At 39.2% G+C, this 25,316-nt stretch overlaps 1 protein-coding gene across 1 annotated transcript; it reads left to right on the top strand.

Moving 5' to 3' along the window:
* The first annotated feature begins 4,156 nt into the window (after positions 1 to 4,156).
* Positions 4,157 to 23,860, top strand: LOC122671659 (methyl-CpG-binding domain-containing protein 11-like). The gene is made up of 2 exons (XM_043869015.1): positions 4,157 to 4,306; positions 22,580 to 23,860. Exons 1-2 carry the CDS (start codon positions 4,214 to 4,216, stop codon positions 23,567 to 23,569), a joined length of 1,083 nt encoding a protein of 360 aa, XP_043724950.1. The 5' UTR covers positions 4,157 to 4,213; the 3' UTR covers positions 23,570 to 23,860.
* The last annotated feature ends 1,456 nt before the right edge of the window (positions 23,861 to 25,316 follow it).

Here is a 25,316-nt window from a genome sequence, read left to right as displayed (position 1 = left end):
CCTTGCCTACAGGGGTTTATGTGCTGGATAATCCCCCATGGGGAAACCAGTGAGACCGACGTGAGGTACTGGGAGTGGTGATTTAGACGTGTGGACCGGAACTGTGGTACTGGGATTAACTTCGGGGGTTTACCGTACAGGACGTACACATGTATGACAAGCTCCCAACTGTAACTCGGGTTTGACATCACCAGATAGGCCATCCGTGTGTGAGAGGTCTGTCGGGGATGCTATCTAAGGTGTTGTAGTAGCACTAGACCAGACTTAGGCATTTGTTCGTTAGGTGGATAATAATAAGGAAAAATTACACTGTCACTCCCTGAGGTTTGTACTAAATACAAAGCAACCCCTGCGTTTCTAAATTATACAGCTGCACCCCTTGAATTCCTACTCTTTTAGTTAGATGTTACGGTCTTGGTTAAGTTTGTCCTCAAATGACTAATATAACCCTTTCAGGGTTTCTATCCATTTCCCCTTAGATTGTTGACACATGGCAGAAAAATCTGACGGTCAAATTTGAGTCATGACTTTCACCTATCCAACCCTAACCTAACCCTAGTTACCCATCCTCTCTCCTCCCTCTCTCTCTACTGTAAGTCCTTTCGGAGAGACAATTTGAACGGAGGCCAAGAACTCAGAGCTGTGAAAGCCAGCCAAGGTATTATATGGGATCTGACCAACGAGGCCAACACCTGGGAGACGAAGAGTAGAGACGTAAGTACGATTGTCTTCGTATTCGACTCCGACCCAATTGCAGACGGAAACTGACTGGTTCCATTCTGGTCGATTCATGTGAAGAATTCCGGAGATGAAATCTAAGAGAGCTTGCTTGTCTGCAGTTGGTTCCGAATTGACTTGCCGACCCAAGAGCAGTAGTATGGAGACCCAAAGTGCAGAGAAACCAGAAATAAACGACAATGCCGTTAGAGGGATTCCAAGAAGAGTGAGACACTACCTTTAGTACTTTGTCCTCAGTGGTGGTTTATGATGGTGGTTTTGGATCATGAAAAAAGAAGTGTTTCGGTGAGAAGCCATGGAATCGACCACACAGGAGACTGCAATAGGAGAGAGAGAGAGAGAGAGAGAGAGAGAGAGAGTTACAGAGTATTGCTTTGGAAATAAGAGACAAAAGAGAGTCAACTGTATCATTCATTTCTGTTCACCTCACATGTTCTCAAGGATTAACAAGAAAAAATAGAAAAAAAATGGATATGATCATAGAACCCTCTTCTTCTTCTTCTCTTCAACTCATTCTATGATTTTTTTTTCTTCTCTGTTCTCTCTACATTGTACTATATGTTCTATAGACAAATGTAAAATGCTTCTTCACAAAATCAAAAACTTAGGTGTGAGAGAGGCCTTAAAGATCGATCTTACAGTCATGTATATACTCGATCTACTCCACAAATTCAAAAGGAGCACCACTCAGGACACGAGCCAACCACTCGCCGTCAATCTCCCCAACCTCAAACTCACAGCCCTTGTTCATCCCTTCCTTTGAAACGGTAGAAACAGAGACCTCCCCGATTTTCAGTCATCGCCTGCATTAGCGTCTCTTCTTCCATAGAAACCCCAGCCAACAACATCTCTTCCTCGTCCTCACCCTTTGCCTTAGACAGCGCCGACGTTCGTGGACGTTTTTCGACGGCTTCGAAGGGTCCTTCATACTCAGGCCTTTCCTAGATTTGTTTCATCCTCTTCTTTTTTTTTTGTTCAGAGAAAGAGAGAGAATACGTCGTCGGCTCCGAGAGGAGTTGCAGTAGAGAGAGAGAGGGAGGAGAGTGGATGGGTAACTAGGGTTAGGTTAGGGTTGGATGGGTGGAAGTCATGACTAAAATTTGACCGTCGGATTTTTCTGCCATGTGTCTACAATCTAAGGGGACAGACACCCTGAAAGGGGTATATTAGTCATTTGAAGGCAAACTTAACCAAGACAGTAACATCTAACTAACGGCGTGGGAACTCAGGGGGTGCAACTATATAATTTAGAAACACAGGGGGTCGTTCTGTATTTAGTACAAACCTCAGGGTGTGACAGTGTAATTTTTTCTAATAATAAAATTGAACTCATGTGGCATGACTGTAAATCAGACCTGATATACGAATTGTCCTGGTGGTATGGGACGTTGTGGGATTCGTTTATCATGTTTGATTTGCGTCCTTGTGATTGCATTTATAAATGTTGTAGTCATTTGCATAATTCGATTTGCTTATTGGGCTCAATGGAGCTCCTTCCTCGTGGAAACCTTTTTATAGATGATGGTGCAGGTGTGGTGGAGCCAAGTGGCTCGAAGTACGTGGCCCCTGAGGGCGACATTGGTGGTGACTGGTGGACTCCTGAGATAGAGGAGCATGGACCAGATTGTTATTATGAGGCATGCTACTAGGGAGGGGTAGCGATGTTGGGCCAGTGGCCAAATTTTTATACTCTAATATTTTGATATTTTGATATTTTGATTCTTGTCATATGAGATGTATTATTTAGATATTATATAATACATAAATCTTGATGCGAATGATCGATAATTGTTGACATTTTGCTGTGATGAAATGATAACTTTGGATAAACTGTTATAGTTAATGTATTTATGTTATCACATAGTTTCCGTTACTCTGATTATGATTATTTATATTTTATCTGGTCCTTTAGATTATCACGTGTGGTGTGGATGAGTTAGTTTAAATACTGCATCAGTGATCCTGGTGGGAGTGTGGAGCGTGTATGTATGCTCCAGTCACATAATCCAGTGGTACAGGGATCCGGGCGTGACACGAGCGGCGGCTGTGGTGGTAGCGGCCGTGGTGGTAGCGGCAGTGGCCTTCAAAATCTTTGACTGGTTGCAAGTGTTGGTCATCATGGGATCTTCGCAGGTTTCTTGTTCTTCGTTCCCACAGACGGCGCCAAAAATGTTGCACAAAGAAAGATGCTTTCCTAGCTATGATGTTTCCCTCTTTGCAACACAGAAACTAATAATGGAAGTGAAGAACTCTCTTGAAACAGTCTTGATTATTTAATTGAATTGATCTCCCTTAATTGGGGCTCAATGGCCTCTATTTATACAAGTTTTCTCCCCAATCCCTTTTACAAAGATCTTCCCCACTAGGTTTTCTTTTTGTCAAGAGATTGAGTTGTTCTCGGTTAGGAATCTTCTCATAAGTGGATTACGATTACCATTCATAACACCTTTAGAATTTTCCTTAAATGCCTATGCTGACGTGGCTATACCAGTTTAACCGCCCTACATGTGATACGCGAATCTTGGACGGAACGTGCTTCTTCGGGTTCAAGCTTCCAGGTGTCACCCTGAGATTGGGTGGATGAAATAGGGTATATGAGTTTCTATTCGTCATCAATCCCCCATAAATTTCCATCCTAAAAGAGAAAACAAAAGATGAAAGGAATGGCAGTGAGAGATACAACAGCTACAAAAGTTGCTCGATTTGGAAAAAGTGAAAGCTTGACACTAGTGCTTGGGAGGAGAGAGAGAGAGAGAGAGGTTTGTTTAGGTTCCATGCGAGGAGAATCGACCCTGAAAGAAGAGGCATTTACAGAAAAAGAAGACCTTGGAAGAATCGGGAAAACCAAGTGCGCCACGTGAGATTAGGGCTACTAAAAAATAACAAGGTAAGGAGGTGGGCAGTATGGAACCGAATTACCGAACTGAACTGTACTAGTCATGTGTACTGAGTGATGAAGACATTGGTGGGGAAACAGGAAACTTATGGTAAAGTGCTCAAAACGGATACGAAAGCGGTAATTCCAATGTAGTTGAGTAAGACAGTGGAGGAACATGATCCAAACCGTTCTCGCAGGCTGGTAGCGGACCAGGTGTCCACCTGATATTCCCAATTGCGTTGCGAGTTACACGCAAAGCCAGAGAGCGTGTGTGTGGCGTCAGGAAATTGTCTCTTTACGAGGCCGTTTGTACGTTTGAGAGAGTTGAGAGTTGTGACTTGAGACTTGAGAGACTTGAGAGACTTGAGAGCCAAATCCTACACTTCCCCAACTTTCGGCAACGTGGCTTCAGAGGGCTGTCCTCACTTGTCATCTTTGTTCTTACAGGGTATCAAAAGAAGATTAGACTGAATTAGTTTACAGAGGAAGTTTGGGAAAGAGAGGGAGAAACGAGAGGGAAAGAAGTGAAGCAGAGCTCTAGTCTCCTTTTGTTTTGTTTTCACTTCTTCTTATTGGACTTGTTTTAAATCCCTCATAATGGAAAGCACAGTCGACAAGGAAACTCAGACGGGAGGCAAGGACGAAGTCGTCTCAGTAGAACTCCCAGCTCCTCCTGGTTGGACTAAAAAGGTTTTAACTCTGCATAATTATGAACTATTTGTAATTTTGCCTTTTCTCTTCCACTCTTGCACGTTTGGTTGAATAATTAGCTTCTGTTGTTTCAATTTTTGCCTTATTTATATGTGAAATTCTTTCTGGATATTCGAAATTTGTTAATATTCTCTACTTTTTAAGTACAATTCTGGGCGAGTATTGAGAATTTACTTGCTAGGGTTTGTACAGGGATACCCTATTTTTAATAAGTGATGAGTATTGAGAATTTACTTGCTAGGGTATAATTTCTGCTACAATTTTCTTTTTCTTGTTTTGAAAATTTCTGGTTTTTCATTCATGTTTTATTTTTTTTGGCTGAATTTATGGTTGAACTTCGTAAATTCATAGGTTGCTAGCTGTTAGGGTTTATCTAAGCGTCAAACTTTTTCGGGGGAAAGTTTAATTACTTTTGATTTCCCTCCGTGAAGTTTCTTGGGGCTGATTATCTTCTCTATTAGCTGAATTTTATTAAATTTTGCTTTATTTTCGGTGAAGGAAGTGCTGTTTGAAATGTGATTCTGTGTAGCAAACCACATAATTACATTTCTTTCTTCTTCTGCTTACTATGTTATAGTAATAAATTTATTCCCAAAATTCAGTATCCCGTGGACCTCTTGTAAAATTTGCATTTATGTCATGTAGCAGTTGATAGTTTTTATTGAAATTCCCTGCGTCTTTAGTGTTTTACTGTGTGAGTATAGCTTGGTACTTTCATGCTGTGATGAAAAATAGTGATGTCCATATCTGTCCGCCATCTAATTGTGGTTGAATTTTAGCAGAAGTGTAGTGACTGGTTTCAGTCAAATCTATTTAAGATTTTGCATTGGTCTTTTGTGTTCTATTAATTTTGAAATTTTGTAGCCTAGGTGGTTAGGCATAAAAGCACATACCAGTTCTTCCTTGGGCACCACTTGGTGAAGGGATATATTCTTAGAAACACGATAAAAAGTTCATATTGTCCAGTTCACATTACGTCTATTAGTGTGTGGATATATCAGTACAAATCTATCCTTAAAAATTCCCCTTTTGATGTTCTTTAGTTTCTAAGAGTATGATGGCAACCATTCTGTTTCAAAAAATTGATTCTGAGTCAGAATTGATTTTTCTATTTCTGGATTTTTGGAGCAATTCTGTACCAACAAATGTTGTATGGTAAAAAATTGTTTCTGCTATTACAGAGAAACAGATACATGTATGGATTTATGGTTTCCTCCTCCATGAGGATGCTCCATTGGATTCATGGCAAGAAAAAAATTGTTGGAAGGATTTACCAGAAACTAAAGCAAAACCGTGGGAGAAACCCTAACACGATGTGGGTTGCCTATTGAGGTTTCAGAAAAATAGAAGAAGAGGTCGGTTCGGTTAGAGATGTGGAATGGAGAGTGAAATTTCAGAAAAAAAAAGGAAAATAAATCGGATAAAGAAAGGGTTGAGGGTTAGATTTCAGTGGATGGAGAAGAGAGATAGTGTGGTTTTGATTATGAGATTGGGGTAATCAAAGAGAAAATGGAAAAGGGGTTTCAGATGTTGGATTCGGGGTTATAGGAATAAAAGGGAAAGAGGAACACCGTTAATCTTGAATGGTCCAGTAACGAGAAGTAATCCAGATGGAAGTTGCTTCAGGAAAACATCTCTTTCCCCCTTACATCTCCCAGTGAGGATGATCAGAACAGTTCCAGGAGTGATGCTCGCCCTGAGCTTAGTAGGCTTAGGCTTACGCTTGTTAACAAGGGGCTTTTTAACATCATCAGCAGGATAGAACTTCGGAGGCTTTTCTTCTACTTTTGATGCCACCTGCTTAGCATCGTGTCGGGGGAAGACACTACCGTTCTTAGCCTTGATAGCCCAGAGACCACACTTATAGTACATCTTCGATCGCGAGTGCTTGCCCACACCACGTAACAGATCTGGGTTTCTGGTAACCCTAGGCTTCCTCCCTTTCGGCGCCATTGATGAAGCTTGGAAGTCCCTCCTGAATGTGTAAGCTCAAACCCTAAGTTGAGCGAAATGACTAGCAATCGAGAGGAGAGCCTACGGCAGTTGCCTACTCAAACGCGGACGAAGAAGAAAGAAACGAGAGAGAAGTTGAGTTGCAGGGAGGTCTTGTTATGTTTTGATGGTAAATTCCATCAATGCCCCTGATTCACTTAAGTCCACTTATTTCACTGAAAAATTGGTAGAATGGATTCTAAATGTGAGAAACACCAAATCTCAAAAGCTTGCCAGATTCAATTATATCACCCTGTCCATTTCAAAAAATCACAAAAATGGACCGGACAACCCATACATAATCTGTTTCAATGTTGCCCCCTAGAATCAGGAAATACACCAGAATCCATTTTTTGGAAGGTTACCATACATATCCTTAACATCTCTCTCAAATTTAGAATTTTTTTTATTTTTTATCTCATCAACTTATGAAAAGCTATGCCTATGGATGACCAACCATTCTGTTGACTGGTTGAGATCAACACACGCCTTCCTTTACATGTGCAATTGGTTAAAGATTATCTTTGACATTTTTTTTTTTTCTGGTGGAGAAATGCTTGTGAAATTGATGTGATTCCGGGTTCAATAACTTGATTAATATGGGCCCACATGACTGATAGATAATTCAAATTAAGTTAGTGGCAAAACTGTAAATAAATGGAAAAGAAAACATAATCTGGATCTATTGGAAAATAAATTTTGAAGAGGACTGTTCTGGAAATTTAAACAAATATAGGAAAGAACAGAATTGACTTATGAAAGCAAAGGGACTTTTAACAAATATCAAAGAATCTGGTCATCCTTTTAATTTTAAAGAATGTACCTTCTTCTTTATCCCACGGTAGAGCAGTGAACCAACATAGACCTATGCTTGTTTCGAGTGAGAGAACTCACTCAACTTTGTTCAACCTAAAATTTCAGGCACTAATTCGTAACACCTAGGGCTTTTAGAAGCACCCCATGCCAGATACAAGAATCAGGTAGTGTATTGATAGTTAATGGCTGAAACAGATCTCGGTGGTGGTTCATGAACCAGATTTGATTATGGTTTTGATTCTCAGTGGGGGAAACATTTGGGGCCAAGGTTCTAGTTTTTTGGTCACCCCCAAGTTTTGATTCAAACCCTTGAGTTTGAGGCTAATAGTAAAAACCAGAGGCAGATCGAGCTCTCTTGTTGAACCAGCAGTAACGCCTGAATAAGGTATTGGAAAGATGATGATGCAGATTCATCACCGAAATGGGCTTTATTTCTTTAGAAATAAGTCTAGGGTTGAGCTATATGTATGTTGGGCCTTTGTTCCCAAGGGTATTTTTATGTAATAGGCCACTTTAATGAGCCTAAACTAGGGGTATTTAGGTTGCATACGGGATTAGCTCAATATTTAGTTATTTTTATGTTTTTAGATTGAACCGGTTTAGAATTGGTTACATCCAATTGGTTCAATTGGTCTAATTTAAGTGAAGTATTCCTATTGGTCAATAGGTCCTTATATCCTATTGGCTAACATGGAATCTTCTTTAAATTAGTTGTTTTAAGTAGATTCTTTTATTTTAAATTAGTAATTTTATTTCAATTAGGGCCCTTCCACAATTTTAAGTGAGGAGGTAGTTAGATTGTATTAGGAATTGGCCTTTGGCCTTTATTATAAATAAAACAGATCGTGGGAGGCTCCCACACAGAATTTTGAATTTTAAAAAAGACAGATATCGTGGCTGCTTGCTGCTGTTCCTTGCTTCCTTGTGAGTGTATGCATCCTTGTGGATTTCAAGGTAGAAGGGTGGGTGGATTCCTGCGACTCTTTACGCCGTGACGGCTGGGAGGATCTCTCTTCAAAGGTGGTTTCATCCTTCAAACATTCAAGCTATTACCGGTAGATTCCAATGTGAGTTTGAATTTTAATTTTCTGTTTTTATCTTTCCTTCCCTTCCCCATTCGATCCCCTTTTTTTTCTTTCTGTTTTATTTTCATAAACCCTAGGAGGATCTCAGTTCTGTCCAGATCTGTTTACCCATCAGAAATCATCCAAACTTTGACCACAGCCTCCCCTCACCATTGTCTATACTTGATCCTGACTGCTGCCCCCATCCCTAGTTAAAACCCTAATTTCTGTAAAAACTCCATTAACCATTAAACCCTAAAAATTACAGATTCCACACTTCTAACCATCAAAACCCTCCCATATTTGGATCGAACCTCCCTCTCACAGTCCCCTAAACTCAATCCCAAACCCAGCCCTATCCATCCATCTAAACCCTAGCTTTAGTGATTTCCCTAATTTCTAAAACCCGAAACCCAAACCCTAACTCTGGAGGAATTTTAAACTGATTCAAATTCCAATATTTTTATGCTAAAATAATCCCCTAGACCTGCTGATCATTACCATATATTATTTTCATCCTTCACCCTAGCCTAAACCCTAGATTTGACCTAAACAGCCCCAAATCTGACCCAAACAGCAGGCTTAGCCAGAACCTGATTCTACTTGGCTCCTAGTAGGATTATTTCCTATTCTAGGACTACATTAACTTGGTATCAGAGCCATGGATCAGCATGGTAATCAAGTAGTAAATCCATCAGTAGATCCTATGGCTGCTATGTTGGAATTGTTCCAGAAATTTGCTGCTGAACAAAGGGCTGCATATGAAGCCATCTTGGATAGGTTGCAACGATTGGGAGAACATAGAGTCACCCCTACCAGAGATCACAGGGATAGACTCAGAGGTTACAGAGAAGACACAGACAGGTATAGAGAATACATATTTTCATTGCCAAAGGAAGTTGAAAATAAATCTGAAGTGACAATAAATTGTGATGGAAAGAAAGAGACCACTCATATAGCTTCAAAGATGGAAAATCAACATGTAGAAGATCCTACTAAAGTGGTCTATGTCGAAGAAACCATTGTAGATAAGGCTGATACAGTAAAAGATGAAGAGGTGGACCTGGTGTCTAAGAAGGTTATTAACATTGAAGACTCTATGGATAGGGCATTCACGGGTGATTCAGAGATCAAACACATAGAGTTTGTTATGCCACCATGGTTCTTCGAAGAGAAACCTCCACGCCTTGAAGACTTCATCCCTAATGTTCCTGCATCACCAGAATTTTGTTTGGGAACGGTTGAAGCTGCTACTCATATGTTGTTTCCCCCTCATCACTGCAAAATTCGAGGACGAAATTTTTCAAGTTGGGGAGAGTTTATGCAGATTCATCACCGAAATGGGCTTATTTATTTAGAAATAAGTCTAGGGTTGGGTTATATGTATGTTGGGCCTTTGTTCCCAAGGATTTTTTATGTAATAGGCCACTTTAATGAGCCTAAACTAGGGGTATTTAGGTTGTATACGGGATTAGCCCAATATTTAGTTATTTTTATGTTTTTAGATTGAACCGGTTTAGAATTGGTTACATCCAATTGGTTCAATTGGTCTAATTTAAGTGAAGTATTCCTATTGGTCAATAGGTCCTTATATCCTATTGGCTAACATGGAATCTTCTTTAAATTAGTTGTTTTAAGTAGATTCTTTTATTTTAAATTAGTAATTTTATTTCAATTAGGGCCCTTCCACAATTTTAAGTGAGGAGGTAGTTAGATTGTATTAGGAATTGGCCTTTGGCCTTTATTATAAATAAAACAGATCGTGGGAGGCTCCCACACAGAATTTTGAATTTTAAAAAAGACAGATATCGTGGCTGCTTGCTGCTGTTCCTTGCTCCCTTGTGAGTGTATGCATCCTTGTGGATTTCAAGGTAGAAGGGTGGGTGGATTCCTGCGACTCTTTACGCCGTGACGGCTGGGAGGATCTCTCTTCAAAGGTGGTTTCATCCTTCAAACATTCAAGCTATTACCGGTAGATTCCAATGTGAGTTTGAATTTTAATTTTCTGTTTTTATCTTTCCTTCCCTTCCCCATTCGATCCCCTTTTTTTTCTTTCTGTTTTATTTTCATACACCCTAGGAGGATCTCAGTTCTGTCCAGATCTGTTTACCCATCAGAAATCATCCAAACTTTGACCACAGCCTCCCCTCACCATTGTCTATACTTGATCCTGACTGCTGCCCCCATCCCTAGTTAAAACCCTAATTTCTGTAAAAACTCCATTAACCATTAAACCCTAAAAATTACAGATTCCACACTTCTAACCATCAAAACCCTCCCATATTTGGATCGAACCTCCCTCTCACAGTCCCCTAAACTCAATCCCAAACCCAGCCCTATCCATCATCTAAACCCTAGCTTTAGTGATTTCCCTAATTTCTAAAACCCGAAACCCAAACCCTAACTCTGGAGGAATTTTAAACTGATTCAAATTCCAATATTTTTATGCTAAAATAATCCCCTAGACCTGCTGATCATTACCATATATTATTTTCATCCTTCACCCTAGCCTAAACCCTAGATTTGACCTAAACAGCCCCAAATCGACCCAAACAGCAAGCTTAGCCAGAACCTGATTCTACTTGGCTCCTAGTAGGATTATTTCCTATTCTAGGACTACATTAACTTGGTATCAGAGCCATGGATCAGCATGGTAATCAAGTAGTAAATCCATCAGTAGATCCTATGGCTGCTATGTTGGAATTGTTCCAGAAATTTGCTGCTGAACAAAGGGCTGCATATGAAGCCATCTTGGATAGGTTGCAACGATTGGGAGAACAAAGAGTCACCCCTGCCAGAGATCACAGGGATAGACTCAGAGGTTACAGAGAAGACACAGACAGGTATAGAGAATACATATTTTCATTGCCAAAGGAAGTTGAAAATAAATCTGAAGTGACAATAAATTGTGATGGAAAGAAAGAGACCACTCATATAGCTTCAAAGATGGAAAATCAACATGTAGAAGATCCTACTAAAGTGGTCTATGTCGAAGAAACCATTGTAGATAAGGCTGATACAGTAAAAGATGAAGAGGTGGACCTGGTGTCTAAGAAGGTTATTAACATTGAAGACTCTATGGATAGGGCATTCACGGGTGATTCAGAGATCAAACACATAGAGTTTGTTATGCCACCATGGTTCTTCGAAGAGAAACCTCCACGCCTTGAAGACTTCATCCCTAATGTTCCTGCATCACCAGAATTTTGTTTGGGAACGGTTGAAGCTGCTACTCATATGTTGTTTCCCCCTCATCACTGCAAAATTCGAGGACGAAATTTTTCAAGTTGGGGAGAGTTGATGCAGATTCATCACCGAAATGGGCTTATTTATTTAGAAATAAGTCTAGGGTTGGGTTATATGTATGTTGGGCCTTTGTTCCCAAGGATTTTTTATGTAATAGGCCACTTTAATGAGCCTAAACTAGGGGTATTTAGGTTGTATACGGGATTAGCCCAATATTTAGTTATTTTTATGTTTTTAGATTGAACCGGTTTAGAATTGGTTGCATGCAATGGTTCAATTGGTCTAATTTAAGTGAAGTGTTCCTATTGGTCAATAGGTCCTTATATCCTATTGGCTAACATGGAATCTTCTTTAAATTAGTTGTTTTAAGTAGATTCTTTTATTTTAAATTAGTAATTTTATTTCAATTAGGACCCTTCCACAATTTTAAGTGAGGAGGTAGTTAGATTGTATTAGGAATTGGCCTTTGGCCTTTATTATAAATAAAACAGATCGTGGGAGGCTCCCACACAGAATTTTGAGTTTAAAAAAAGACAGATATCGTGGTTGCTTGCTCCTGTTCCTTGCTCCCTTGTGAGTGTATGCATCCTTGTGGATTTCAAGGTAGAAGGGTGGGTGGATTCCTGCGACTCTTTACGTCGTGACGGCTGGGAGGATCTCTCTTCGAAGGTGGTTTCATCCTTCAAACATTCAAGCTATTGCCGGTGGATTCCAGTGTGAGTTTGAATTTTAATTTTCTGTTTTTATTTTTCCCTCCCTTCCCCATTCGATCCCCTTTTTTTTTTTTTCTGTTTTATTTTCATAAACCCTAGGAGGATCTCAGTTCTGTCCAGATCTGTTTACCCATCAGAAATCATCCAAACTTTGACCACAGCCTCCCCTCACCATTGTCTATACTCGATCGACTGCTGCCCCAATCCCTAGTTAAAACCTTAATTTCTATAAAAACTCCATTAACCATTAAACCCTAAAAATTATAGATTCCACACTTCTAACCTTCAAAACCCTCCCATATTTGGATCGAACCTCCCTCTCATAGTCCCCTAAACTCGATCCCAAGCCCAGCCGTATCCATCCATCTAAACCCTAGCTTTAGTGATTTCCCTAATTTCTAAAAACCCGAAACCCTAACCCTAATTCTGCAGGAATTTTAAACTGATCCAAATTCCAATATTTTTATACTAAAATAATCCCCTAGACCTGCTGATCATTACCATATATTATTTTCATCCTTAACCCTAGCCTAAACCCTAGATTTGACCTAAACAACCCAAAATCTGACCCAAGCAGCAAGCTTAGCCAGAACCTGATTCTACTTGGCTCCTAGTAGGATTATTTCCTATTCTAGGACTACATTAGATGAAGAATGAGAATCAAGAAGAATAAGGGAGAAGAATGGGAATCAAGAAAGAATAAGGGAGAAAAGGGTATGGAAGATCACACCTTAAGAGAGGAGAAGGGATGGTCCTACGCACATAGCTCTTGGCAGTAACACAGTAAAACTTTCATTCAATCTCCAATGCTCAATCGTAGGTTACATACCAGTTTATAAAGAAAATAAAGTGTCCTAATTGAAGTCTAAAACCGAAAGCAAGTTCGAATGCAACTAAAACTCTTATCTCCTATTTTCTATTTATGAATCTTAACAGATAAAGACAAAGAAGGCGTATCCAGTGCCCGAGGCTCCTGCTACTGCGGGATCTGAGGAGGGTCATAATGTACGCAGCCTTACCCGGAGAGGCTGTTTCCTGACTTGGACTCGCGATCACTTAGTTGCAATGGAGTAACCTTATTGTTGCGCCGAGGTCCGTCCTCTACAAATTACAAATAAATAACAAATTACATAAATATCTGTAATTATCCCTATGCCTAACTGCATCAACTCTCCCGTTATTAAAAGAATTCGACAATGTTGAGTTTGGCTATGAACCTAAGATGCCTCTATAATTATCTTGATGTTGGGGTGGCATGTATCTTAGGGAAGACGATTGAACTACAACTCCATGAGTGGGGAGGATAGAGTGATCCATAACTGGAGGAGGATACTATCGACGACAAGGCATATCTGATAACGCCTGTGGCGACATCAAGTACGTTCAGCCTCCTTGCTTAAATTTGATAGTGTTCCATACACTCATACAAATTACCAACATATCGTTACCAAGGTCGCCCTAGAAGAATGTCACAATGCATGAACAAGGTGACTAAGCAAGGCACATGGTACTATAATGGTACAAACCGCAGATGTACTCGAGCTATTTCATTGGCCTTTTCTCGAGCTATAAATCCAAAACCTCGCACATAATATTTTTGAAGAGCTTCTATGGAAAATTGAGTGCTTGAATAAATCAACAGGGATAAATTTGCTTCTACCCCAGTATCAACAATTGTATGGACGTTGTGAAACCAACACTGTGCAGAAAAGTACCCTTCTATCTGAAGAGGGAAGCTTTTTCAACTAGTCTATTTTAGAATGATGTAAGACTAGTGGAGTGTGCTTCAACTTTATCATCACCAGGACCATCATCCTCTAAAGGATAACCATATAAATTATGTGCATCATATTCGTCATCCTTCTTTACGAATTGCTTCTTTGCTACCTTCACAGGACAGGACTTGTTGGGACATTTGTTGTGAAAGTGATCATTCTCATTTCTCGCCCCAATTACGACAAACAATGTTCTGCAACCAATCATTGCTTCTGATAACCTCTGCTTCCTTTCTTCCACTCTACGAGACTAGAGCTTCTTGTCTTTGATCTGGGGTGGAGGTCTGTAAGCTGTAGAAGTCGTGAGCATGTTCTTTAAATAATTGTACTTCTCTTCTGTTGCCTTGGCATAAGGAGCTGCCACATCAAGGGACCTGAAATCACTGTTGGTCTACTCTAATTGAATCTCAGTGTTCAACCCATTGATATATCTCAGAACTGGTTGCTAATTAGTCTCCAGAAGTTGGTACCTCGAAGACAATTTGTGGAATTCTATCATGTAGGAATACACATCCTTGTTTCCTTTCCGAAAATTAACTAGTTTGTGAAATATTACTTTCACATAATTAGGAGGGACGAACTTCTTGTTCAGGATCTGTTTCATGGCCTCCCAATTAGTAACAGTTCCAAGTTGTTGATAAGCCTCGAATGTAATATGTCTTCCCAAAGTGAACATGTATATCTAATAAACTTGGTGAAGATGAGCTCATACTTCTTCTCATCCAAAAGGATTTATAGGCAAAAATATTTTCAACTTTAGTTAGCCAATCAAGGAAATCCTCTGGCCCCTTTTCTCCACTGAACTCTGGAACCTCAATCGTGATGCCGTAGTTTGTGTCTTAAAATTACCCTGTAACATCATGAGGTACAGCTGGATCAGGTTGCTGCCTCTAAAGAGGGAGTGTAGATGGTCTTGCTTCAACTTGCTTTTTGGTTCTCTTCATAGAAGCAAGAGTTTCATTGAGAGTGCTCTTAGTTTCTTCTATGAATGTCATAATTTGCTTCACTTCTCTGTTGATTTTCATGTAACTTCTTGTACATCTTGTAGAGCTTAGGTTTGGTGACATGAGAGGGACCTATCATGGTTAGAAACTGCCAGAAATTCCATCTCATACCAATTGATGCGATCTTGTGTTCAATACCTTGATTACGGGTTCACACTATGGGCCCACAAGACTGATAGATACTTCAAATTAAGGGTTTAGTTGCAAAATTGTAAATAAATGGAAGTATTGCCCTTGAATATGAAGAAAACAGAATCTGGACCTAATAGGAAATAAATTTTGAAGAGGAGGGCTGTTCTAGAAATTTTAAACAAATATAGGAAAAAACAGAATCGACTAATGAAAGCAAAGGGACTTTTATCAAATATTAAAGAATCTGGACATAATAGGAAATAAATTTTCAAGAGGAGGGTTGTTCTAGAAATTTATACAAATATAAGGGAAAAACAGAATTGACTAATGAAAGCAAAGGGTCCTTGAACAAATATCAAAGAATCTGGCCTTCCGTTGAAATTGGGTGGAGTGGTATGGTGTGGTGTAGCATGATGCCAGATGGAAACTGCTATAGGCATTAACATGGATTGTGGGTATTGAAGTACTGTTCATGTGAACAGTGATTTGGTTGATATATGTATCTTCTATTTTCCTAGTCCTAGTTAGAGTCCTAGTTTCTAATTATGTCAAGTCCTAATTCTACTGTGTGTTGTTAGTCTTAGTTTCAGTTTGAGTTGTTAGTTCTAGTTCTAGTTTTATTTCATGGTTCTTTTCCTATTGTAACTTGGAATTCTATCATGATTAGGAATTCCTAATCTGATTAGGAGTTCCCCTTTCTATTGTAATTTGAGATTATAAATACAAACATTATGAGGGAGACTGATGAATTTAACAGTTCTCTCCTCTTCCTCAGCTTCTTCTCTTTCTCTCTTCTTCCTCCATTCTCGGTTCTGGTTTTCTTCATCTATACTCTGTAACAGTGGGAAAGAACAATCATTCTGCAAAGCTGCACCTTTGCAATTGCTTGCGCATACCCTGGTCGACAGGGTCTCCACATTCCTGTTACATCAAAATCCAGTTTCCTCTTTGTTGAGCCCACAAATAAGGCCTATCTAATGCAGACATATGTTTGGAAAGAGTTTTTGCCGACATATTTGCTACACTCGCATTTCTTCTTCTGTCTGTAAAATCTACAACTACAAATGCAATCCTTTTTTTTTTTTTTTTTTTTTGTGATGAACACACTAACAATCCTTCAACAGTCCGTATCTCTGATAAATAATGGATTATCTATAGACCATTAAGTCTCTTGAGGGATTTCCCTTTGGCCACACGGCTCAATGTGACCCTCTTGTTAATGGTGGGGGGGGGGGGGGTAAGAGTAATGTAGTACTAGATTTGATTACTCAAACTAGTAACCAAAACAGAATCTTTTCTCAGAGAAAAAGTTCAGATTAGGAGATTTCAAATAACATAAAATCAGATGGTTAGAATGATCCCAAATTCCAAAAGAATTTACCAAGTAGGGACTGGAACAATTGCTGAAAATCTGAAATTGATCTAATGGTTAGGTCAGCTAATATGGGGGAATCCTAGTACTACTAGGAATAGGGCAAAACAGTAATTTAACTAGGAAATTCATAGATCAGAAATTAGGGTTATGTTCAGTAATCAAATATAAATTTAGTCTATAAGAATCAGCACTAACAAATCAGCAGAGTAGGTATATTAATTATGACCTCAAAAGAACAATATAACAATTAGGGCAGAATTGGAAATTCACAGCAGGAACAGATCTGCAGGTCAGAATTGCTCCAAACTGAAATCAAGTTCATGAATTAGGTTCAAGAACATTAGGTCAAAACTTGAGATGATTCTAACAATTAGATTGCCCTAGTCAGAATTTATGCAAAAAAAAGCCTTGCATATGAATCTGAACTAGAACCAGGAATTTACAGAAATTTCAGAAAAAGTAGAACTGTACTTGTTTAATGGAAGAAAAGAAATGATGGAATAATAAGAACAGAAAATAACACCCGGGCTTCATACCACAAGGGGTTTCTTGATCAAACACAAGAGATTCTTCAATGGAGAAGACAGCAATTTCATTAATCAAATTCGTGTACAATGCTAGGTCTCCTTACAAACTTATATAGAATACTCAAAAATAGACTCCTACACTGAAAAGGAAAGGCCTAGCCCAATCTTTAACCTATTAGGTAACTTAAATTGACTAGGAAACTGAAATACTAAAGGAAATAGGCTCAAAACATGGTTGGACTTATAGAATCTTAATCCATCTCAATTAAAACACTTAATAACAATAACTTGCGACTTAAATTGACCACATAGAACTGGTTCAATTGAACTAACCCAAAACAACTTCAAAAATAAACTAAGTAAAGAAACAAACTAACTAATCCCGAATGCAACCTTATTACCCGTAGTTTAGGTCCATAAAAGTGGTCTATTACATTGAAAACCCATGGGATCAAAGGCCCAAGATGTATACAACCTAACCCTAGACTTATTCCGAATAAAACGAGCCCATTTCGGTGATGAATCTGCATCAGTAGGTAGGATGAACCCGAGATTCAGACTAAACACCTCTTAACAGGATCCCAAGCACCTTATCATTAAAATTTTCATTTATCCGTGATCTAAGCATAGTTGCAATCCATAAATCCAATCCCAAACTAACAGAAAAGTCAACCTTCTCAGATGAAGGTTAGACTCGGACAATCAATCAAAAATAAATATATGAAGGTTAGACTTGGACAATCAATCAAAAATAAATATTAGAGATGTCCTTCAGAAGATAGTAATGATTGAACGGTTTGATTAAAATTAATTGAAGATTTAGTCAAATCTGAAATTCAATTACAGCAAGTATAATGGTGAGTTGACTGAAGAATTTCAGAGATCAGAGACGGACAGAATGTGAAAAATCAATATAACAGAACCAACAAGAAACAGAATCTCACTGCTCCTCCAAGGATCTCACACCCTCGAATTCCTCTTCGGTTTCATTTCTCATATTTTTCTATATATAATTTTTTTTAGTTTCCAAATATATTAGTTCTCTTTTGAAAGTATAATTACTTAAAAGACAGACTATATCTGGAAATAGGCGTGGAAGTTTATAAATGATTGGAAAAGGTTCTTCTTTCAGTCAAGGTATCAATTCTTCTTTCAGCTCTTTAGATGATATTCTAGGCATTGCATTCTTTCTTTCAAGTAATCTGTTGTTCCTTCCTGCATTACAACCCTCTCCTAAGCTTTCATCCTCACCATATGTTTGACAGTATCCATCAAACCCTGGCCTCTTTTTTTTATTTTTTTCTTTTTCCTTTTCAGAATTTATGTAAATCTTAGCAGTTGGATACTACTGCCTTGGATGAATCTTAAACTCTATCCTTTAGGGTTAGCATTTCTTTTTTAACTGTGTATCATAAAGTGATTCATACAAAGGGATATTTCCAACTTTCAAGGTGAATCGTCAAAGGGATACATGGATTTTCAAGCTAGGAGTTATAAATATAGTCTCAAAGGTGTACTTTTTTGGTTCGAGTCTTGACTGTTGCGAAACAGAATCACAAATTGGTCTTTTGGTGTGCCATTTAGAAGGGATTATCAAGAGGATTTAAGGGGTTTAGGAGAAGAATACATTTGCATGGTAAACATGGTCATTTCTTCTAAGGATTGAATGGGTTAGGTGATTATGAAGAATTACTTTCAATTTTATTTAACTGGTGGCAGTGTAGCATTTTGATCCTTGGAGAAGGTGCTTTGGGATGACTATTGTTGGTATGACACTCTTGAGTGTTTTTTGTCAAAGTTTGGCTGATTTCATTGAAGAATCTGTCTCACCTCATAGCATTTTTTTATTTTTTTATTTTTTTGGATGAATGAAAATTTAAATTATGAAGAAAAAGGGAGGAATAAACAAGCCCAAGGGCCAAAGAACAAAAGCCTAATGCGGGTTAGGCTGTAGAAGGGAAATACCTGAGGCTCATGGTTGCCATCGAATTCCTTTAATTCCAGCATGATCTTCTGCACATCATGATATCTTTGACGAGGAGCACCATTATCAGCATTAAAGTAAGACCTGATATGGTCTTCGAAGCTCATACGGTTCTCTGGGGTTCTCTGTCGACCTCTGTCTACTTTGTCGTCTTTATATCTGCCTTCTTAGTATTTGTCTTCTCTATGCCTGTCTTTGTCATCCCTATACCTGTCCCAGTCATCCCTGTCTCTGCAATGAGGTCGGTGGACTTGGGATTGAACCTAGTACCTGTCTTCTTCCATGGACAGATTGTTGTCCCTAACAGGAGTGACCTGTCGTTGCTCAATCAGTTGCAACCTTTCAGTGATAGTCCTCTGTTCAGCTTCTATCTCTTCAGATATGGCCTTCTGTTCAGTAGTGAACTTCTGGAACAACTCTAACATTGCAGCCATAGAATCGGTTGCTGCTTGTAAAGGTCTGCCATGCTCATCCGTGCCTCTACCAATCATCTTCTTCGTTGTAAGGTCCTGAAAAACATAAGAATCAGGATAAAATGTTATGGAACAAGTATAGACACGTGTAAGCTTGCTTACAAATAAGAGATTAAAGGGAAATTGCGGTAAATGAAGGACAGATGATAATGACAAAGTAGTAGGATGAACAGCACCAGTGACCTTGCTAAAGAACCATTGGCCAAAGTGACACAAGAAGATTCACGAAAAGAGGAAAAAATGCATGAAACACCAGACATGTGATCCAAAGCATCTGAATTAATGATCTAGGAACGAGAAGTGGAGAGACATGTAGTGGCAGTACCTGTCTGGACAAAAGTAGTGGTGGAAGGCTGAGCAAACTGAGAAATCTAAAATTAATTTTACCGTGTAAATTCTTCATCGGTCATCATGGCCATCTTACTCTTAGATTGTCCAGGCTGGGTGGAAGTCTCAGTACTTGCTGTCGATAGAAACGTAGGATATGTCTTGGTTTGCCACAGTGGTGGCATGTCCGTACTGGTCTTGAACCATCTGAAGAAGTGGAGTTACCAGTAGAGTGCCCTTTGCCAGTCCAACTGCCAGTGCTACTTGCATTACCACGATTAGTATTCTGAGAAACAAGAGCAGAGTTGTCCGCTGGTGTAGGATCATGAGAATTCTCTCTAGAGAACGTAAGACATGGGAAAAGGTATCTGCAAGGGAGGCTACCTTGTCGCCTCCAAGAATCTGAGAACGAACAAGATTCTGCATAACCGCGAGCTGTTTGTGTTGATTCTGCATTTTCTGCACATCACTACTAATAGGAAGTGGAGAATTTAATTCTTCATACTTCCTCTTAGAATCTGCAAAGTACCAAGTCAGAGTGCGACCCTTCCGATCAACCCGATAAAACTCCTGGGACAACTCGTAGATACGTTAAAGATGACTTTGGCCAGTATAAAGGACATGCAAATATTCCCACAACTCCTTGACCGTGTCGATGTGGGTAACAATATCAGGAATAGATCGAATTCAGAAGTTTCCCGAGAATTCGGGCATCAACAGTATCCCATGTAGCATCTTCAGCAGGTTTCACCTTGGTTTCTTGTTGTTCACGACCAGTCAAAACCAACTGCACAATTTTCTTCCATTGTTGAAAGTGGCAGCCCCTACAAGTTTCTTCTCAGTGATCCTATAAGAGGATGAGGACACAACCTCAGCCACCACATTCTTTGGCTCGGCCATTGAAATAAGGAAATCAGCAACCAAGCAACAAATCTGACCAAAATCGATCCACACCCTGACAAAGAATCGACTTTCCAAAACCTGATGAAAATTGACTTCTTGCAAAACCCTGATAATATCGATTGTAAAACCCTAACAAAGGGAAATCGATACATAGTTGATGATCCAAACAGCAGCACCTTCCCCAAAAAAAAGATACCAATCCAAAAAGCCCTGATGGAATTCAAAAACCTGATCGATTGAAGCAAAAAATCAATCTCCCACCTTCAAAAAATCAATCTAATCGATCTCCAAACTTCAAAACAGAAAACCGATCGATCAATGGCAATGTCTTGAATTGATCTCTCCAAAAAACTGATTGATTATCTTGAATTGATCAATCAATCCTTCATTGCATTCGAACAAAAAACCAGCAAACCAAGGGGTGAAACCGCCCCCTCTAAGTGTAGGCGCGACCTCTGAGTGAAACCAGTAACAGCCAATGAAGAGGAAGGGTTGTTACACTGAGAGAAGTGAAATCAAATTCGATTCGGTGTTCAAGGATCGAGCTCTGATACCATGTAAATAATAAAAAAGAGAAAAGGAGGAGGAGGAGAAACAGAATAAGGAAGAGAAGAGAGGTCGCTGTAACTTTGGGAATCACAACATTGTGTTGAGACTGCTCACTTCGTTCAATATATATAGAACTAACCAATACAATGACTAAGAAAGAACTAACCAACAAAATAAATAAAAAAGGACAGAACAGTCCCTGGGGGAAATCATTACTTAGCTTAGCGCTAGCCACGATTTCCCTCCCCCTTATTCTATTACTTCTAACAAGTACTAGCAGTTTTGCTGGGCTTTGACGGATCACATGCTAGCTGTAGCAGCATCTGCTTTAATCACCTGGATTTCAATCTCTAATTCTTTATATTTCAGCTTTTTTTCTTCTAGCAGTTAGCCTTAGCTAGTGCATTATGGATATGGATGTCCACTTGTTCGAGAACCATGATTCATCATGTTGGTAGCAGCCTCTTTTATCCAGATCTTTTATCCAGATCTTGTTCTAGTCTTATTTATTGGAAACTAAAATCATGATTTTAATTTTTTTGGGTGACCATATGTTTATATAAATTTTGTAATGGGCAATGATGATAGTATATTAGTATCTATATACAGAATATTCATCAGGTCTACTGTTGTGACAAGGCAACATTCAAGCTTGAAGCCTTGAACCCCTGATTGCTCTTCATGGGCTTCTACTTGGCCTAGCTTCCTCCTTATGATCCTGTTTATGATCTCTTTTACTTCTCTTTTTTGCACAGACCAAAAGGAGATAACTCAAGGATTAGGAAACTTTATTTATTTAGATATTAATTGCTTTCTTGGCTCTTAACTGCTAAGCAAAAAATCAGATCTATTTAATAGTAAGGGTAGCAATATTTTTTTAAGGTTTAGCAAAGAGTTTATTGTAGGAAGAGAAGGGAGGACATGAGCAGCCAGCCAAACAAACTGAACATACTGATGGAGGATATCAGAGTATTTAACAGTATTGGGTTACTGAATAATGACACATAAATTTTACTAGGTTTTTTTTTTTTGGGTAAACAATTTTTCTAGTTCAACTCATGTAAAAATGTCCCTGATGACTTGAAATTATTTCCAATTTATATCTGAAATTTCCTCTTTTCCGTCATTATTTATTGGCAAAAGGTTTTGTGCACAGCTGTGCAAGTGCACGGTCGCACACATGGCCTTTGCATGAGGACAATAGGGGGGTCGAAATGACCAACCCCGGCCCCCCCCTTCATATTTTACAAATAGTCGATGCCCCGTGCACGACCATGGATGAATACCTTCCCCATATTTATTTTAGCAAACTGCATTTTTTCCTTATCTAAATTTTGAGGCATCTATCTTGCTCATATGTGTTCCTTTGCAGTTTATGCCCAGGAGAGGAGGGACACCAAGGAAGAATGAGATCATTTTCATTTCTCCAACCGGGGTGGAGGTCAGTAATAGAAAACAGCTGGAACAATACCTCAAGTCACACCCTGGTGGTCCTGCATTATCCGAGTTTGATTGGGGGACTGGTGAAACGCCAAGGAGATCTGCAAGAATCAGCGAGAGGGCCAAGACAGCTCCTGCGCCAGAACCTGAACCTCCAAAGAAACGGAGCAGGAAATCATCTGCAGGGTCGAAGAAAGAAACTAAAGAGACAGAAGTTGCTCCTGAAGACACAGAAGAGAACAAAGAAGATAACAAAGAAGTTAACACACAAGATGCTGAAATGGCTGAAAAGAACAATACTGAAACAAAGAAAGAGGATGCTATTGCCAAGGAAAATCAAGGTGTGAATGAAGACAAAACAAATGAGGATAAAGACCCAACCAAAACAGAAGGAGCTGCATCGGTACGAGCCCCAGTTGAGAAAATGGAAATTGAAAATGACACTGAGGTAACCAATATGGATAATACAGGAACAGAAGCTGAGTCCGCCAAAAGGGTCCATGAAAGGAAGGAAGTTAAATTGTCAGATGCACAGTTGACTGTCATGGATGATGCTAAAAGAGAAGTTAAAATGGAGGAAAAGGCAGAAGCTGAGAAAAATGATGGACCGAATCACGAGGAGCAAGAGAAACCAGAGACGGTTGTTTCCAATGAATTGAGCAGTGTAGAGATGGGAGATAAAGAGAAACTCAGCAGAAGTGCAGCTGAAACCATGGAAGAGACAAGGGAGAAACAAGCAGCAAACGGAAACAATGAGGAACATACTTCGACAGTTGAAGAGAAAGGCAAGAAAATGGAGGGGGAAGTGAAGAAGAATGGCAGCCGCAATGGTGATGCTGGTGAGTCCAAGCCTCGAGAGGTTAATCAAATGGGGCGAGTTGATGCCCCGCAGCCTCCTGCCCCCTCTGCAGTGAGCTGTTGAATGTATTCTCCCTTTATTCTCTTATAGCCTCTTACAATGCCCTTATCTTGGGTTATTTGGGTGACTGTAATATTAAATGTTTGTCGCCAGATCTGATTTATACTTTGTAGCTTGGTAGAGTAGGACTTTGATGCAGGAAGTACTATTGCATTTAGCTGATGTTGATTGTACCTTGTAGTGATCTCTGTAGCAGTAATCTTATAGTCTCTTGACACTGCTGAGATGTTCTATTATTATTGTGTATCCAGTTAATCGCATGGCCCCTTGTAGCCTTATGTCTTCAGGTGGTTTTGACACACATTGATTACATCAACAGTTTATGCAATTAAATAGTCCTAGTTTCAGATCAGAAATGCAAACTATAACCCACTTCACCTCTAGCAGCCGTTGCCTAAACAATGGAATAACAATCTCCTTTGTTTCGTAGAACAACCTTAGGCTCTGTTTGATTGCAGGGGGAATTAAAGGGAAGGGAAGGGAAGTGAAATTTTCATACTTAAAAAAGGGATTTTTTTTAATCATTACCCCATGTGACACCATGTGACAATATATCTAACTCCAAATCATTCCATATTTGGTTATTAAATTTCACTTTACTTTGCGTCCATTTTTCTTTGGTTTAAAATGTAAAATAAATAGTACATGTAAAATGTATTTTTACTAGATATGGTAAGAAATTTAAGTAGTTTATACAATCACATGGGATAATGATTACAAAAGTTTTTTTTTAGGTTTGAAAAATTTCCCTTCCCTTTCCTTTAATTCCCCTTGCAACCAAACGGAACCTTAGGTATTTTTTTGGTTAGAACTTAGAAGCACCATCTCATTTGTTATTGAAGAGCATTAGAGTGCTTTGCTGACAAGGCAGTGAAGCAGTTAGTCTTTTTCTTGATGTGAAGCGAGTCTTCATGAGTTCACTAAGCATTTCTCGGACAAACTGCCATAGTTGAGAAGTTTTAACAAACCTGATAGTCATGCTTTTAGTGTATTGTATCGGACCGGGTATCGGTCACCTCCAAATAGTCATGCTTTTAGTGTATTGTATCGGACCGGGTATCGGTCACCTCCAAAACTGATACAATACTGATACCCAGATCAAAACTGATTCAATACTGATACCCAGATCGGCTGTATCGGATAAATTTACCCTTGAATTTTTTTTAAAAAATAGGATTTTTTTTTACTAGTTTAACCCTTGTCAATACCGTTTCTCCAATACGGTATCGATTAGGTAGCGGTATCGGTCACCTTAAAAAACATGCAATATCAACCTTGTTGAGCAATCTAATAGCGATAACCACGCTGACAGTCAATATACTCCATAAAACTTCAGGGAAAATTCCATGTACCTCCCTTGAGGTATCGATTAATTGCCGATATATCCATCTTTCTTCACTATTTACATGTTTCTCCCCTTTCTTTTCAAAATATTTAATGTTACACTCATTTAATAAGACTAACTCGCATTTAATTTAGTGTGATCAGGTGCCAGCTAACACGCCAACAACCATCAGGATCACTAACACAGTACTACAACTCACGAATCATCGCAATACAGAAATCAATTGCAGCGGAAAATGAATTTAGTAACATATTAACAGGCCTATACCAGAATTCTAAGTGATACGTGTGAGGATCTGTTCCCGCGAAACCGTGCCCCGCGGCGTTCCCTCTTTTTGGGGCGCTTTGTTGTTCGGATGGGAGTTTAGGGTTTGATCCTCGGTTGGAGAGAGAAGGAATACGTCTT

Source organism: Telopea speciosissima, chromosome 8 (genome assembly GCF_018873765.1).
Source record: "Telopea speciosissima isolate NSW1024214 ecotype Mountain lineage chromosome 8, Tspe_v1, whole genome shotgun sequence".
In the NCBI taxonomy this organism is placed as follows: domain Eukaryota; kingdom Viridiplantae; phylum Streptophyta; class Magnoliopsida; order Proteales; family Proteaceae; genus Telopea; species Telopea speciosissima.
This window is presented reverse-complemented; position numbering and strand designations above follow the sequence as displayed.

Bases quoted from the DNA above. Each gene is read 5' to 3' on its own strand.
- LOC122671659 (XM_043869015.1), top strand. From the start codon at position 4,214: ATGGAAAGCACAGTCGACAAGGAAACTCAGACGGGAGGCAAGGACGAA. The intron at 4,307-22,579 runs GTTTTAACTCTG...GTTCCTTTGCAG, and splicing joins CTCCTGGTTGGACTAAAAAG to TTTATGCCCAGGAGAGGAGG.